This window comes from Heptranchias perlo, chromosome 36 (assembly GCF_035084215.1).
Source record: "Heptranchias perlo isolate sHepPer1 chromosome 36, sHepPer1.hap1, whole genome shotgun sequence".
In the NCBI taxonomy this organism is placed as follows: domain Eukaryota; kingdom Metazoa; phylum Chordata; class Chondrichthyes; order Hexanchiformes; family Hexanchidae; genus Heptranchias; species Heptranchias perlo.
The window spans coordinates 2,029,291-2,047,508 of record NC_090360.1 but is presented as its reverse complement, the minus strand read 5'-3'; the positions used below and the strand labels follow the sequence as shown (position 1 = coordinate 2,047,508).

The following is an 18,218-nucleotide window of genomic DNA, read 5'->3' as shown; positions in this document are numbered from 1 at the left end:
CCAAATCACACCAGGCACTATCCATCCATTGCCTTCCTTACTAATGTTAAATTTGTGACTCTATGTCAGCAGCAATAACCCCATAAACAAAGTATTTACCTTTCCAGTGTTCTTACTGGCAAGTACGATTAGTAGATCATATCGAAGTATTAGTGCATGAGCAATGAAGGACAGTTGATCCTAATTGGGCCAGATTTGTTGTTCTCCACCACATTCAGCACTGTCCACATTTGGGCATTAGATCATCTATAGATTCTTTGCATTCTGGTTTTATCTTGTCCCAAGCAGTTGTTAATTATGAGTAATTACAACAAGAGGATAAATGTCCAAATTTATAAGCCAGCAGTAGTTCTTGATGTATTTTAGAACATGGACCTCTCAACCTCTAAGAGAGATCAATATAATGAGGTATCTTTCCATAATTAAAATGTTGTGTAACATTTCTCTTTTGATTAACTTATTCATTAATTAATTACAAAGATGTGCTTGTTACAGTGCATTAGTACATTCTGATACACAAAGGTTTGATGAATAAGTCGCTGTTTGGTCTGAGAAAGGAAAAAACATACAGGTCAATTTTGTACCAGTGGAGTTGGGAACCATTATTTGGCAATGGTAATGAGAGAGGAATGAGGTTTTATAACAAATCCTGAGATCTGCAGAGCACTTTTTATAATGGTAGACTTAGCGAGTGGGAAAGAATAAGATACAGTGCGAGGGAAAAAAATGTGACACATTTTTTCTCCCTGAGCAATGACACAGGAGATTTAATGGTATTGTAAAGAAATGATGGAATGATATTTTATTTTCTTCATGGAGAATTTAGATTTATAGGCAGATAATCCAAGAAAGTTATGTCCAAATTACAAAAATTATTATCTTGTATTTGAATTTGATGGGGTCATTTAACACAGCAGACTTCATAAATGATCCATGTTATATTGTGCTGACACGATCAGGCTATTGTTAAACATGACAAAATGTTTTTTGAATCTCTTAGTTTGCCACAGAAAGTAACAAAGAGCAAACCTCAAAATTTAACATAATATATAATAATACATTCATGCTATTCCAGACTGTGAAATTAAAATCCCTTAGAGTGTTGATGTGACAAGACATTACCAGATATTTTACCCTCGTTAACCATCTTTCATCCTGTGAGGTATAACATGATAGTTGCATTACAGCATCAAAATCTGAAGCGAGCAAGTGTATTTCATGATTACGATAAATGAAGTAATCTCCCTGTAAACGTCCCTAATTATTTATGTGGGCAACTGTTCCAAGATCCAAACTTGGCTGATGTTAGCACTCTCGCCTCCAAGTCTTAGAGGTATGGGTTCAAGGCCCAATGTAGGACTTGGGCACATCATCCAGGTTAAGACCAGTGGATTACTCTGGGAGTGCTTCATCGGAGGCTCCATTCTTCGGACAAAATGTTAAACTGAGGCCCTGGACTGCCTGTTTGGGTGCACATTAAAGATTCCACGGCATCATTTGAAGAACAGGAAGTTCTCCCAGTGTCATAGCCAATATTCCTTCCTTAACCAATACCACCAACAAACAGGCAAACTGGTCATTCATCTCATTACTATTTGTGGGGACTTGCTGTGTGCAGAATGGCCACTGCATTTGACAGCAGTGTAGTACTCACTGCACTTCAGTGCATTACATTGCATGTGAAATGCCTCAAATTATTTGAGATATATGATAAGGCATTATATTAATGCAAGTTTTTTAAACTACGCTTCCTTATTTCTAAGGCACTGGTCCAGCTGCAATAATTGCAGGATAAGTACTGAAAGAAACCTCCCTCTGTTGAATGTATGGGGAGTTCATCTTATAATTGTTAAATAATACATTTTGTTCCAGGGCACATTTTAAGATTCGCTGCCTGTGGGTTGAGGTTTCTGACCTGCCCACTGCATATATATGGCAAAAATAAAAAAGCTGCATTTCTCATTAACATTAATATTGAGGGAGTGCTGCACTGTTGGAGGTGCTGTCTTTTGGATAAGATGTTAAACCAAGGCTCCATCTGCCCCATCAAGTGGATGTAAAAGATCCTATGGCACTATCTCAAAGAAGAGCTAATATTTATCTCTCAACCAACATCACTAAAACACTTAATCTGGTTACTATCTCATTGCTGTTAGTGGGACCTTGCCGTGTGCAAAATGGCTACCACATTTCCTACATTACAATAGTGACCACATTTCAAAAGTACTTCATTGGCTGTAAAGTGCTTTGGGATGTCCTGAGGTTATGAAAAATGCTGTATAAATGCAAGTTTTTTTTCAATTATTTCTGTCCTTGTGAATGTCTAATATGCACTTTGTTGGTCCTAGCATTCCATAGGCTCAAATCAATAAAAAAATTTGTACAGCTAAAGAACTTATTTCTAGATAATCACGGTGTCACTCCATCCAAATTTAATGGCCTGTAATCATCATCATGTAAACACTTAAACCATAAGCGCACCTTCTTGAGTATGTTTACTGTTTTTGAATAAAATGCAAGCAATAAATATTAAGTTGTTTCAAAATTAGTTGCACCACCATTCTGTAGACTGAAATAAAGTAATGAGATTGTTTGTTGCATTCAGACACTGTTACCAGCTCTCTTCAAATATAGCATTGCCTCATGAAATGAAATAATGCAACTTTTTAATGATTTGAGATCAAAATAATAACTCTTATTCCTAAAATTATTTTATACAGTGGCAAGTATTTACCTCCACTATTAAGTATATTTGTACACAGTTCATCAAATGAATGCAGTGAATTTTAATACTATGCAACCCGTAGGCACAGATAAATATTCAAATGAAAACAGTGTTAGCGAAGAAACATTATCACATTGTCTACATCTTGTCCTTACATTGAAAATCCTGGAATCTTGAGAGGGCAGCAAAACTCTATTTCCTAGTTAGTATTAGCTGAGCAGGCTTCAGTTCAGCAATACTCTTGTTCTCACTCTGGGTAAATAAAACAGGGATGTAGAATAGATTAATTACTAGTTGGACAAAAATGACTAAAAGCCATAGAAATTGCCATGTTTTAAGGTGCTTTATTTTCTTAAAATATAAAGGACAAACTGCAAGTGCTGGAAATCTAAAAGAAAACTAAATGCTGGAAATAGGGGATAATGGCCAAGAGGTACCTTTCACTCCTTCAATGGGGAGAGAGATGCCTTAGTTTGACTAGATACCAGAGACAGCACTGAGCGTGGAAAGCCGTTGGTGCAGGGGATTGTGGATACAAGCCCATCCCCATCCACTTCATATCATTATTTATGCTCCACTGCACTGTACTACTGTGCTACTAAAATTGAGAGCTAGAATCAGAGAATGGTTACAGCACGATAGGAGGCCATTCGGCACGTTGAATCGGTGCTGGCTCTCTGCATGAGCAATCCAGCTAGTCCCACTTCCCCGTCCTATCCCCATAGCCCTGCAAATTTTTTCTCTTCAAGTACTTATCCAATTCCCTTTTGAAAGCCACAAAAGTGACTTAAAAAAAAACTTTTTCACACAGCGAATGGTTATAAAAGTGATGGAAGGTGTCGTCAACAGTGCTATCAAGCGGCACTTACTCACCAATAACCTGCTCACCGATGCTCAGTTTGAGTTCCGCCAGGACCACTCGGCTCCAGACCTCATTACAGCCTTGGTCCAAACATGGACAAAAGAGCTGAATCCCAGAGGTGAGGTGAGAGTGACTGCCCTTGACATCAAGGCATCATTTGACCGAGTGTAGCACCAAGGAGCCCTAGTAAAATTGAAGTTAATGGGAATCGGGGAAAACTCTCCAGTGGCTGGAGTCATACCTAGCACAAAGGAAGATGGTAGTGGTTGTTGGAGGCCAATCATCTCAGCCCCAAGGCATTGCTGCAGGAGTTCCTCGGGGCAGTGTCCTAGGCCCAACCATCTTCAGCTGCTTCATCAATGACCTTCCCTCCATCATAAGGTCAGAAATGGGGATGTTCGCTGATGATTGCACAGTGTTCAGTTCCATTCGCAACCCCTCAAATAATGAAGCAGTCCGAGCCCGCATGCAGCAAGACCTGGGCAACATCTAGGCTTGGGCTCATAAGTGGCAAGTAACATTCACGCCAGACAAGTGCCAGGCAATGACCATCTCCAACAAGAGAGAGTCTAACCACCTCCCCTTGACATTCAACGGCATTACCGTCGCCGAATCCCGCACCATCAACATCCTGGGGGTCACCATTGACCAGAAACTTAACTGGACCAGCCATATAAATACTGTGGCTACAAGAGCAGGTCAGAGGCTGGGTATTCTGTGGCGAGTGACTCACCTCCTGACTCCCCAAAGCCTTTCCACCATCTACAAGGCACAAGTCAGGAGTGTGATGGAATACTCTCCATTTGCTTGGATGAGTGCAGCTCCAACAACACTCAAGAAGCTCAACACCATCCAGGACAAAGCAGCCCGCTTGATTGGCACCCCATCCACCACCCTAAACATTCACTCCCTTCACCACTGACGCACAGTGGCTGCAGTGTGTACCATCCACAGGATGCACTGCAGCAACTCGCCAAGGCTTCTTTGACAGCACCTCCCAAACCCGCGAGCTCTACCACCTAGAAGGACAAGAGCAGCAGGCACATGGGAACAACACCACCTGCACGTTCCCTTCCAAGTCACACGCCATCCCGACTTGGAAATATATCGCTGTTCCTTCGTCGTCGCTGGGTCAAAATCCTGGAACTCCCTTCCTAACAGCACTGTGGGAGAACCGTCACCACACGGACTGCAGCGGTTCAAGAGGGCGGCTCACCACCACCTTCTTGAGGGCAATTAGGGGTGGGCAATAAATGCTGGCCTTGCCAGCGACGCCCACATCCCATGAACGAATAAAAAAAAATCTGGAATGCACTGCCTCCACCACTCCCTCAGGCAGTGCATTCCAGATTATAACCATTCGCTGCGAGAAAAAGTTTTTCCTCATGACACCTTTGGTTCTTTTGCCAATCACCTTAAGTCTATGTCCTCTGGTTCTTGACCCATCTTCCAATGGGAACAGTTTCTCTCTATCTACTCTGTCCAGACCCTTCATGATTTTGAATACCTCTATCAAATTGCCTCTCAACCTCTTCTGTTCTAAGGAGAACAACCCCAGCTTCTCCAGTCGATGCACGTAACTGAAGTCTCTCATCCCTTGAATCATTCTAGTAAATCTCTTCTGCACTTTCTCTAAGGCCTTCATATCCTTCCTAAAGTGCGATGTCCAGAACTGGACACAATACTCCAGTTGTGGCTAAACCAGTGTTTTATATAGGTTCATCATAACCTCCTTGCATTTGTACTCTGTGGGCCCGATTTTACCAGGGGTGCGGGTTCCCGGCGGATGGGCAAGCGGGCGCGTTGGTAACGTGCCCGGTGAAATTAGTGGGTTTCCCGCGCGATCGAAGCAGGCAACCCACTAATTGGATCCACTTACCTGCTCCTCCGGGTTCTCCGCTGCTGATCTGCGCGTCGTGCGGGCTGCGCATGCGCAGTAAGATCTGTCAGCTGGAGGCGCTCTATTTAAAGGGGCAGTCCTCCACTGACAGATGCTGCAACCAATAGCAAAGATGACTGCATGGAGCAGCCCAGGGGGAAGGCTGCTCCCAGTTTAATGATGCCTCACCCCAGGTATCAATACATGGGGTGAGGAGGAGGGGGAGGACAGAGACTTCCACCCGGCGGGCGGGAGGAAGCGGCCCGCCTCCGCCACCAGGAAGGGCTGGCTCGAGGTGGCAGAGGGGGTCACCTGCGCCACCAACATATCGCCCACCTGCACACAGTGCAGGAGGCGGTCCAATGACCTCAGTAGGTCAGCCAAAGTGAGTACACGTAGTCTTTCCCCTACACTCCGTCTGCCACATCACTGCCCCCACCTCACATCTCCTTCGGCACTGCCAACACTAATCTGTCACATCACCCCTCATAACCACTCAAACCCCATCCTCATTTTACCTGCACCTACTCACCTCGCCAGTACTCACCCCGCCACTACCACGCAACCCAATCCTCATACAATCTCATGGCTCTATCCCATACTCACCCTCTCGTGCATCTCTCTCGCGGCCAGCCTCACTCAACCTGCCACCACCTGTGCTGCAGCCACAGGGCATGCATCACATATGTGCAGTAGGCAGCGTAAGGCAAACGAGTCGTGAGCATGAAGGGGATGCACAAGGGTGTTTGAGGGTTTGTCATGGTTGTTACTTATATTGAATTTCAGAACAACTCACATCACACATTATATTGGCACCACTACTGCCATGTCTTCGCGAATCCTGTCCGGTTTGTGCAATAATGCCCGCTCCTGGGTATCACTATGAGGACCCACCACTGTGATGCCACCCATTGTGTCACTGCAGAGTGGGTGTAGGTGTATTTGCAGGGCTCTTCTGCGCAGATGCCTGAGAGACATCGGCGATGTCCCCGGTTGCACCCTGGAAGGCTGCAGAGGAGAAGTTCGGGAGGGTAGTGGTGACTTTGACAGCGGCAGGTAGGAAGATGGTGCACGGGCCAGCCAGGAGCAGCTCGGCATGAAAGAGGCTGCAGATGTCCACGGCTACATGTCGAGTGACTCTGAGCCTCCGTGTGCACTGCTGCTCAGAGAGGTCCAGGAGGCTGAGCCTCGGTCTATGGACCATGTGGCGAGGGTGGTGCCCTCTGCGACGCATCTCTCTCTGCGGTAGCCCTCCCTCCTGCTGTACAGGTGGATGTGTCACAGCACTGTGTTGTGGAGCTCCACGTGTCAGAGGTGGACGGCGTGGATGGCGAGGCTGGTAATGCTGTTTGCCCTCCGAGGAGGTCATGACTGCAGCTACGGCGGCCCCCATCCGCAAGATGTACATCTGAGGGGGTCCGCAAGGTAGGTACATGTCTCCGGACCCCGGGGTAAGTGTGCAGGTTGATGACTTTGATTGTCAGGAGGAGGGTGGTGGAGGCCAAACTTTGTCCCAAGTGACAGAGTGGCCTCCTGCAATGGGTGAGGCTCTCCCTCCCCCACCTGTCAAATGGACCTTTGCAGCTGCCACAGGCTGACAGCTGCAACACGTCCATTCGATCTGGGAGTGTTTCCCCCAGTGTGGGAAACAGTCCCATGTTGATCCAAAATCTCACACAGTCCCTTAATCAGGTCAGTTAATGACCTGAAATAGCTAAATAAATACTCAAGTGGCATCCCACTGGCTTTAATTGCCTGCGGGATTCCCACCAGCAGGGGCTGCGCGCGCACGCCGGCGCGTCAGCGGGGAACCCAGAAGTGTGCGGAATCGAGGCAGGATCCGGTCGGGATCCTGGATTTCACAATTTTCGAGGCCCCCCCCGCCGAGAACGCACCCTATAGCGGGTGCTAAAATCGGGCCCTGTGCCTCCATTTATAAAGCCCAGGATACCGTATGCTTTCTCAACCTGCCCTGCCACCTTTAATGATTTGTGCGCATATACCCCCAGATCTCTCTGTTCCTGCACCTCTTTTAGAATTGTACACTTTATTTTATATTGCCTCTTCTTGTTCTTCCTATGGAAATGTATCACTTCACAGTCTTCTGCGTTGAATTTCATCTGCCACGTGTCCGCCCATTCCACCAGCCTGTCTCTGTGCTCTTGAAGTCTATCACTATCCTCCTCACTGTTCACTGCCCTTCCAAGTTTTGTGTCATCTGCAGATTTTGAAATTGTGCCCTGTACACCCAAGTCGAAGTCATTAATATATATCAAAAAAAGCAATGGTCCCAACACCGACCCCTGGGGAACACCACTCCATACCTCCCTCCAGTTTGAAAAACAACTGTTCACCACTACTCTCTGTTTCCTGTTACTTAGCCAATTTCGTATCCATGCCGCCATTGCCCCCTTTATTCCATGGGCTTCAACTTTGATGACAAGCCTATTATGCAGCACTTTATCAAATGCCATGGAAGTCCATGTACACCACATCATCCGTATTGCCCTCATTGACCCTGTTACCTCATCAAAAAACTCAATCAAGTTGGTTAAACACGATTTGCCTTTAACAAATCTGTGCTGGCTTTCCTTTATTAATCCACACTTGTCCAAGTGACTGTTAATTTTGTCCCGGATTATCGTTTCAAAAAATTTCTCCACTCCCAAGGTTAAACTGACTGCGTTGTTGTTGCTAGCTTTATCCGTGCACCCTTTATTGAACAAGGGTGTAACATTTGCAATTCTCCAGTCCTCTGGCATCACCCCCGTATCTATGTTTACTAATATGCATACACTCTAGTTCATATCCTTTAAAGGAGAGGGTTTAGCATGGTGGGAGCAGTGTCCTATCTATGAGTTAGTTGCTCAGACCTTGGGCTTGGTCTAGTTTCACATTGGTTCTTTCAATAGTTATAGGCATTTCGCTTCTCGAATTTTGGTGCTTACGGTGGGTATTGATGCTGATTGGCAGGTACCCAGTTAAAACTTGTTTTTGTTGGCTTGGCCAACTCCCAATTGGCATTTCAGCTGAGCCTGCATGCCTATGTATCAGATTCTGTTTGGAATCACTCCCGGATGTGCCTTTCACTACTGTCATTTGAGAGACTTCCCTGTGCGAGAAAAGACCCAAACTAGTGGATCTCTATGATGCATAAAAAACAAAAATTGAAATAAGGCTATCTCCCATAAGACAGGAGAATTTGCATCTTTTTAGTATTACACACAAGAGGGACGTGTTTGCATTGAAAGTATCCCCCCACTGTTTTCCTTTATGTTAAATATTTCAGTGGGGACAATGTTTCAGTCCTTCAACCATTAAGATGTAGAGGAAGAAAAGATCCACATGGATGGCAAAAACATGCCAGTAGATTTCGACTAGATATTTTTGATGCAACTCATGCTCTTGTTGAGGGGCACACAGTTACTGCAGTCGTGGTAATGTGTAAGTCATTGGATCTTTATGGTTATTGAAATGTGCAATTCCAAATGTGAAATCAGGTCATGTGCTGAAGCTGCAAGCTAAAACAATCATTAGTTTACACTCAAATGTAGTGAAGCAATAGGGGTCCTTCACTTCATTAGGATATTCTAAAGTATGGTTTATACAGCAATGCGGCAGAAAGCATTCTACAATATGGTTTATATCCTGCAATATGAAACAATTACCTGTGTCATTCTGACATGGAGGATCAGGTGAGATCCTTCCGATTAATGGGGCATTCTGAATTACAGACTACTGATTAAGTTAGAGACAGATGGCATGAAATGCATCTCTAGTAACCTTTTCAGAACGCCTGAGACTGATTCATAAGAGGCAAGCTAGTTTGAGTGTTAGACACAACTAACTGTCACCTTTTGGCTGAGAGTTCATTGGCATAAGTTAGTGGCAAATTAAGACAAATTTTTTGCCTTTTTTTAATCTGTGCCAATGTGCCGTCAGTAAGGACCTTGCACTAATTTTACAAACATTGTAGTGACTAAATGTAAGTTTGAAACATGAATATTACTTTTTGTCTACAATTCTATCCAGTATCCTGGAGCAATATTCTTTGCTTTATTTGTTCTCAGGATGTGAGCAATTATTGGCAAGGTTGTATTTATTGCTCATCCCTAGTGGCCCTGAGAAAGTGGTGGTGGGCCATGTCCTTGAAGCACTGCAGTCCTTGTGGTTATAGTGCTTCCACGATGGTGTTAGGTAGGGAATTCCAAGATCGTCCCAATGGCGACGATGGTACTGTGATATAGGACCAAGTCAGGATGGTAGGGAACTTTGAGTTGATGGTGTTCTGACGACATTGTTTTTCCTGTCCTTGGTGGTAGAGGTCGCAAGGAAGGTGCTGGGAACAGGAGGAAGCCATTCAGCTCCCCCAAGCCTGTGCTGCCATTCAGTTAGATCATGGCTGATCTGTATCTTAACTCCATCTACCTGCCTTGGTTCCATATCCCTCAGTACCTTTACCCAACAAAAATCTATCAATCTCAGTTTTTAAGTTTTCAATTGACCCGCAGCCGCAACAGCTTTTTGTGGGGGGGAATTCCAGATTTCCATAACCCCTCCTAGTGCTTCCTGACTTCACCTCTGAATGTCCTGGCTCTAATTTTGAGGTTATGCCCTCTTGTTCTGGACACCCCCACCAGAGGAAATACTTTCTCTCTCTATCTACTCTATCAATTCCTTTAATTATCTTAAACACCTCAATTAGGTCACCCCATAATCTTCTATACTCAAGGGAATGCAAGCCTAGTCTATGCAATCTGTCCTCATAATTCAACCCTTTTCCCCCCCGGTATAATTCTGGTAAATCTGCGCTGCTCTCCCTCCAAGGCCAACATATTATTCCTGAGTTGCGGTGCCCAGAACTGAATGCAGTGGACCCAGATGGGGTCTAACCAGAGCTTTATACAACTGTAGCATAACTTCCACCCCTTTGTATTCCAGTCCCCTTGAGATAAAGGCTAACATTCCATTAGCCTTTTAAATTTTTTTTGTACGTTTCCATTAGCTTTTAGAGCTTCATGTCAAAGAGGTGCTGTCAAAGAAACCTTGGTGTTCTGCATAATCTACAGAGTAGGTTATAGAACAGAGCAGTCTAGAAGCTTTTGACTATTAATACCAAATAGAGGGTTAAATAACAAAATGGAATTGCCAGTGGAGTGGACAAGCAGCAAATAGCATGAAAATCACTCCTTGTATTTATTTGAAAGAGACAGAAGTGTGGGCATGAGGAAAGGATGTTCCTGCCCAAAGGCAAAGAAGTTCTGAAAGAAAATGAAGATTGGTTAAGGAGATTTCAAGAGTTACCGACAAGATATTGTTAGAAACGAGAGTTCTGGCCAGGAGTGAAGTTTGTTTGTGCAATAGCTTTAAATTTCTCTGGACACTAGCAAAGTACTTTTACCATCTGCGGGGTCACGTTTCTTAGTTCCTGAGAAAATAGCAGCTCTGAAGTGAACATGGGAGAAGATTTAAGGGTCTTAACAGATTGTTGAAATGGATAGATGTCTTCATCATATAATAACTGTTTTCTTCTTTTAAGTAGATAAAATAAAAGCTTATCACTTGAAGTGTATCTACTGTATTGTGCTTGGTAGTTGGTTGGACTTTCTTGATGCTTTCTAGAATATGGTTAAAGGAAAATTCCAGGCTTATGCCAATTGATATTTAATACACTGTGTTCCCTCCATGCCTGTTTCTTAGCTTATTTAATCCAGTTCATTTTCAGAATTTTATTTCTATGTTAAAAACAGGTTGCGCTTTTAGATGCCTTTATTTATGTAATACCAGCCACTTGCTAGTTTGGAGAGAAAGTTAACAAGCTTTGACATTACATGATGGCAGGAGGATGCTGGATTATATCAAAAACTTCTAATATCACAAGAAGATTTCTGCCATTGGGAGGTTATATAAAACTAGTAAGTCCTCCATTCAGAGCGGAGAGAGAAAAATATATATAAATATTTCACATATATTCTGATTTGATATGGTGACCAAACAATTGTTCGCATTAACTTTTGGAGGCATCGCCTTTGAAACATGTTTATGATGTGGGAAAAAGGATGTATGGGTTGAGGGGAGGAGCTATGCTGAGCACTTGACATCAAGGCCAACACTTCATGAAAAATGTCTGATAAACCTGTGCTTTTGTTTGAAAATGAACATAATGGGTGTACGATGCTTCAAAATTCATTGTGCTGCCAAAGTGATTAACAGCCCATCTCCCTTTCTGAGCAAAAAGAAAGTTTGATAACTCTTCTGTTAAAATGTAAATTGTATGTAGCTTGAAGTTCTCCTTTAATTTTATATTGGCCAGATGTTTGCTAATGTTCTCATTAACTGTGTTAAGAGTTAGAATAAGTTGGTTTATTATTGCTCAATTCTTGTTGCTGGTTCCTGATGATATTTATGACTATTGGGAGTAAACAACAGATGTTGTTGTATCGACTGAAATCACCACTTTGATCCTCCTGATGAAAATTTGTCTGGGTTTCTCAGAGGTAGGATAAAATACTATGTAAAGACATGTGACCATATGAGAAAGGTGATATTGTTTTAGATTCCTGGATTGTGCCAACAACATATGTTCAATATAGTAGCATAGAGAATTTGAGGATTATGTTAGTTGATATTCATTTATCTACTTTGCTGCCTACTGGACATTGTACATTACTGTAGAGACTGGGCATGTTCCAGTAAGATGAACAAACTCGGATAAGATGCATGAGATCGTGAGTGAATGTAAGTTTTGTTGAGGTTGCAGAAGGTTGGGATGGGGATGACCATCCACCAAAAAGATCATTTCCAGTAAGAAAAAAGAATTAAAAAGACCGATCTAATCTCTTTGGATGCATGACCTCCTTGGATTATAGGTGCAGATAATCTGGTGCATCATTCAAATCCTCTCAGTTCTATCACATTTTTAATGGATAAGTTTAGATTTGCCCTTTCTAACTCTATACCACAGATATTGATAGAGAAACAGTGGAAAGCTCCACATTTGCCGTGCTGACTTTTATTCACAGGACCAGATTCTAGGAAAACATTGCAACTTATTTTTCAAGAGACCGTACTCCATCAAGAAGTAAATCAGCAGAAATCAGGCACTGCCCATGTCGGGAATCACAGGTGCAAGGTTATGTTCTGCCGCTCCACAGAATGCTAATAAGGTGTGCCACCACACTACTCTTCACAATTCTTCAGAGTTAGACCGAGGAGTTGCCCTGATACCCACATATGTTAAATAATGACCTGCTCATCAAGGGGCAAAATCTTCATGAACCAGTATTTGTCAATATTTGCAGAGAGCTGAGAAGAACCTTCATTTTCTTATGATCTGTTTCAGTGTACTCCACTTTATTAGGTCACATTTTTCGAAGCAACATCAAAAACATTTGCCACCAGTTCATGAAGACCTCACTCCTTAAATTTGTTGAATAGGAGTGCAGTGTCATCATGAAAGACTTAAAAGCAACTATTCTTAGATAAACCCATGATGTAACGTGAATCAAGATTAGAATTAGAGATTCATCTGTCTTAATTTTAAGTTCTGTAGTTCAATCACTTGCAATAATTTATTTTTCAACAAATCACTGATGTCAGTTTCCTGTATATATTGGATAACAACAATTTACATTTATATCATATAATAGGTACAGCACAGAAGGAGGCCATTCGACCCATTGTGCCTGTGCCTGCTCTTTGAAAGAGCGATCCAAATAGTCCCATTCCCCTTCTCTTTCCCCATAGCCCTGTAAATTTTTTCCTTTCACGTATTTATCCAATTTCCTTTTGAAAGTTACTATTGAATCTGTTTCCATCACCCTTTCAGGCAGAGCATTTCAGATCATTACAACACGCTGCATAAAAAAATGTTTCCTTTGTCGTCTCTGGCTCTTTTGTCGATCACCTTAAATCTGTTTTTTTTAATTTGTTCATGGGATGTGGGCGTCGCTGGCAAGGCCGGCATTTATTGCCCATCTCTAATTTCCCTTGAGAAGGTGGTGGTGAGCCGCCTTCTTGAACTGCTGCAGTCCGTGTGGTGAAGGTTCTTCCACAATGCTGTTAGGAAGGGAGTTCCAGGATTTTGACCCAGCGACGATGAAGGAGCGGCGATATATTTCCAAGTTGGGATGGTGTGTGACTTGGAGGGGCAAAGTCTTCATGAACCTCTGGTTACTGACCCTTCTGCCACTGGAAACGGTTTCTCCTTGTTTACTCTGTCAAAACCGCTAATGATTTTGAACACCTCTATCAAATCTCCCCTTAACCTTCTCTGTTCTAAGGAGAACAATCCCAGCTTCTCTGGTCTCTGCACATGACTGAAGTTCCTCATCCCTGGCACCATTCTAGTAAATCTCTTCTGCACTCTTTCTAAGGCTTTGACATCCTTCCTAAAGTGTGGTGCCCAGAATTGAACACAATACTCCAGCTGAGGCCTAACAAGTTTTACGAAGATTTAGCATAACTTCCTTGCTTTTGTACTCTATGCTTCTATTAATAAAGCCCAGGGTCCCATGTGCCTTTTTAACAGCCTTCTCAACTTGTCCTGCCACCTTCAAAGATTTGTGTGTGTGCACCCCCAGGTCTCTCTGTTCCTGTACCCCCTTTAAAATTGTACCATTTAGTTTATATTGCTTCTCCTCATTCTTCCTTCCAAAATGCATCACTTCACACCTCTCTGCGTTAAATTTAGTCTGCTATGTGTCTGCCCATTTCACCAGCCTGTCTATGTCCTCCTGAAGTCTGTTACTATTCGCCACATTGTCTACTACATTTCCGAGTTTCGTGTCAGCTGCAAACTTTGAAATTATACCCTCTATACCCAAGTCCAGGTCATTAATATATAATCAAAAAGAGCAGTGGTCCTAATACTGACCCCTGGGGAACACCACTGTATACTTCCCTCCAGTCTGAAAAACAACCGTTCACCACTACTCTCTGCTTCCTGTCCCCTAGCCAATTTTGTATCCAAGCTGCCACTGTCCTGGATTCTGGATAATACTCCAATAAGACACTGAGTCCTTGTAATCCCATTTTCCTCACAATAAACCATGCAATTTAGATGCAGAATGCATCGTTCTTCATGCAAAATAAAATTATCAGGCATCATTTTCATCAAAATTGCAATTTTACAGTTTTACATATCAAAAATTATATTTTTTGTTATTTTCGGTTTTCTAGGATGTTCCATTCACTTTTGGTCTTCCGCTGCTGCCAAATTGCAGGCTATTTGTCTCTTTTTCCTCTATTTTTGTACTTTCTTGATTTGCTACCATTCTCTAATAGACTGTTTAATGTTGTGGCTTTTCCCTGGTTGTTACACTTGTACCAATAAAATGTTCTAAGTGAGAGAGATTAGGTAAGGAACACTGCTGCCAAATATGTCTCTTTGTACAAGATATTGAGACAGAGTTTGTTATTCGCCTAATAATTTGGCTAACTACCTGGAAACTTTTTATTGATGTACCAGTGAAGCAGTTAGAGAGAAGCTTGTCTTGCAACAATAGGGGAAAAAGAGAAGGCAACCCAACAACAACTTGCATTTCTGTAGTGGCTTTAACATAAAAAGGTGCTTCACAGGGGTGTAAGAAAAGAAAAATCAAGCCAAAGTAAGATATATTGGGAAGTACTACCAAAGGCATGGCCAAAGAGTGTGCATTTTAAGGAGGGTCTTAAAGGAAGAGAGGGTGATGGAGAAGCAGAGGGGCTTAGGGAGTGAATTCCAGAGCATTGGGCTTGGGGCGGCTGAAATCTCAGCTGCTAATGATGGGCCAAAGATATGGGGCCGCACAAGAATCTGGAGTCAGAAAACTTTCAAGCAGTTGTAAGGAGGTGGTTACAGAGATAAAAGTGTTGGAGGACCCAGAGCCAATGTAAGTCAGTGAGGAGTGATGGACAAGTGGGATAGGAAATAGGCAGCTGAATTTTGCATGAGCTTTACTTTAGGGAGTTGGAGGATGGGAGGCTGGCCAGAAGGTCATTCGAGTCATCAAGTCTGGAGGTGAAGTTTGGGTGAGAATTTCAGCCATTGAACTAAAGTGGGAGTGAATTAGGTGATGTTACAAAGGTGGAAGTAGGTGGTCTTTTTGATGGCGAGGATATGGGGTCAGAAGCTAAATCAGAAAAATAGAAAGAATGGGGAGATATGCCACATTATCTGGGATAGGATGAAGTAAGTGAGTATAACATTTAATGCACAAAAGAAATCTAACCCATAGAAGTTTAATTTTAGCTCTGAGTGAGAAAAATATATAAAGTGCAAAGTCGGGACATGTGCAATGTTGAACATTGTATTGTGGATATTTTTTTCATGACCCAAACCTGCCAAAAATTGTATGCTTAACTACAAATAATGCAGATTTGTAACATCACAGGAATCAAAAAAATATTCCCTAGGTTGGATGTTCCGAGTTAGATTTCTCCCAACACAGAAGCACGTAGCTCAGCATACTCGGAGAGCATTGAGCTTCTGAGCATGTGCTCACAATTTGATACCTTTTCAAACAGGGTTTAATGTTTCAATGATCCTCTGGTGTCCCAATTGCCTGTTTAGGCATTTATGTCAGCATTGGAACACGCCATTGGCACCCAACAATAACATCCTGTTGGACTGCTTCAATTATTACTTTCTTCATTCCAGCCATGAGCCATTGCATCAGGGTTCAGATGGTTACTGGGATGATCGAGCAAAGCTGGGATTTGACTTAATGTCTTGTAGCTGAGAATCCAAAACTTCAGAGCTGTAGCTTCACAATTAACCTATAAATGCACTGTCTATTATTGGAAATACAGTGATCAAAAGTATTTTCATTGTTCTGTTTTTTATCATAGAATTTTATCATAGTTTTTCTCATTAAAATGCAAGAAATGATAGGATTTTTTTTCTTCTTCCAGGAGTCCCATTTCCCAGGAGCCTCCTGTGGGCCATTTTGATTGGCATGCGGCTTCAAATTATTACCGACCTCCCAGCAGTCACATGAGATCCTCTCGGCCCATGTCCGAAAACACTGTGATGCTGGATGTGCTGACGCTGCGCCACATGGTACATGACTGCACAGCTGTAAAAACCCAGATACTTAAATTGAAGAGATTACTGCAACAGGTACATTATTTACTATCATATATCATAGAGCTTTCTGTCCATATTGTGTTTATTAGATGCTCAAGCTACCATTATTAGGTCACGTGCTTAAGATATGTGAAAACTCTAGAAAAATAATTTCCAAAATATGTTAGAGTTTTATGTACAAACCTTTGCTAGACTTGAGTGTAGACTAGAAATGTACTAATGTTGTATGTACAGAATCATATTTTTTTCACTGCCACGATCAGTTCCCTCCTACAACATGATATGAATGGCCATTTTGCAAGTAAGTAGAAAATAATTTCATTGACGACAGTATTGCTAAGCTAAGTTGAAAAGGAATCTTCCCCCCTCAGCACTCCTCCCAGCCCGTACACAAGACCGGTATTATATCTCTTTGACATGATTGGTACACGTATTAAAAATTTCAGGTCAGCTCAATCACGAACCTGACCAAAGTAATGCAAGTTAAAGAAAACAGAAGATATCTGTTTCAGTAGTTTCACTTTTTATTTTGTTTATTGCATCAGGACCACAGTAACAGTGGTGAGGTGGGGAGGGAGAAAGGCCAATGTACAGGAGGGGCATTTAGTTTAGTGAATAGCAATCATTCTGATGAGATATTTTGAAGGGGAAGGAATAATAGCTGCATATGCAGCTGACAAAAACAGCAGCAAAGGAGAAGTTGCTGAATGATTTCCAGTGGTGACTTCATTTGCATTGGGTTGTCATGGCAGTGCTGGGTGTGGTAGTGGTCTCAGAAGAAACATTTGCAGCATTGTCTAGGGGAGGGAGACTTAAAGGTGGGTAGTGACAGCATGAAGACAGGAATGCAGCAAAGGGGGGCTTCTTTCTGAATAAGGTTTTCTTTAATCAGAGGTACAAAGGACAAGCCCCAAGATATTTATCTTTATCAAGTGTTTAAAGGCCATTGTAGTCACCTACTCCCCTAATTGATGATATGTGTTGTAGTTTGGGACTTTTGAATTGAAATTATCAACTATATGGGACTGTAATAAGTTTAATTAGTATTGTTGGAGCTTTAATGTTTGGAAATGCTAACCAATATGGAGGCCAGCGGAATAAATGCCAAGGTTCAACAGTTATCATGTCCAATTAAACCTCACAAGTTCACAGCATAGGTGGAGGTCATTCAGCCCATCATGTCTGTGCTAGAGCAATCCAAAACTAATCATCTGCCTTGCTTTCTCCCGTAGCCCAGTATCTTCCTCTGCTTCAAATATTTATCCAATTTCCCCTTAAGGTGCAATGGTCTTTGCCTCAGCCACTGTCTGCGGCAAAGCATTCTGTGCTCCAACAAACCGCTGCAGAAAGAAGCTGCTCCAAGTCTCTCTCCTCACTCTTAGTGACAATTTTAAATTGGTGACCGCTCGAACTGACTCCCCAACCAGAGGAAATAGTCTTTCCCTATTCATCTATATGTAGCATTGATCTGCCAAGGAAATGTTATTATTTATTTAAAGCTGCAGATCAGTTGGATGTTTGTAAGTTGATGTAATTTATATGTTTTCCATTACATTGGGCTCATTCTGGATGTATAACCTATCATTTCACAAGGATGATAACTGACACTACTAAGATACGGAGAATTATCTACTCCTATTACCTGATTCAGTGTGACTTTGAATACAGTCCTGTGCAGTGTGGA

General features: G+C 42.4%; 1 protein-coding gene across 2 annotated transcripts in view; it reads left to right on the top strand.

Annotated features, from left to right (window-relative positions):
* The window catches only part of LOC137303998 (serine-rich coiled-coil domain-containing protein 2-like), a 531,854-nt gene that overhangs the window by 358,988 nt on the left and 154,648 nt on the right, over positions 1 to 18,218 (top strand). For both annotated transcript variants that reach the window (XM_067972386.1, XM_067972387.1), the window contains exon 7: positions 16,360 to 16,567. In XM_067972386.1, coding sequence (XP_067828487.1) covers positions 16,360 to 16,567 — 208 coding nt within the window. The remainder of the gene's footprint in view (positions 1 to 16,359; positions 16,568 to 18,218) is intronic.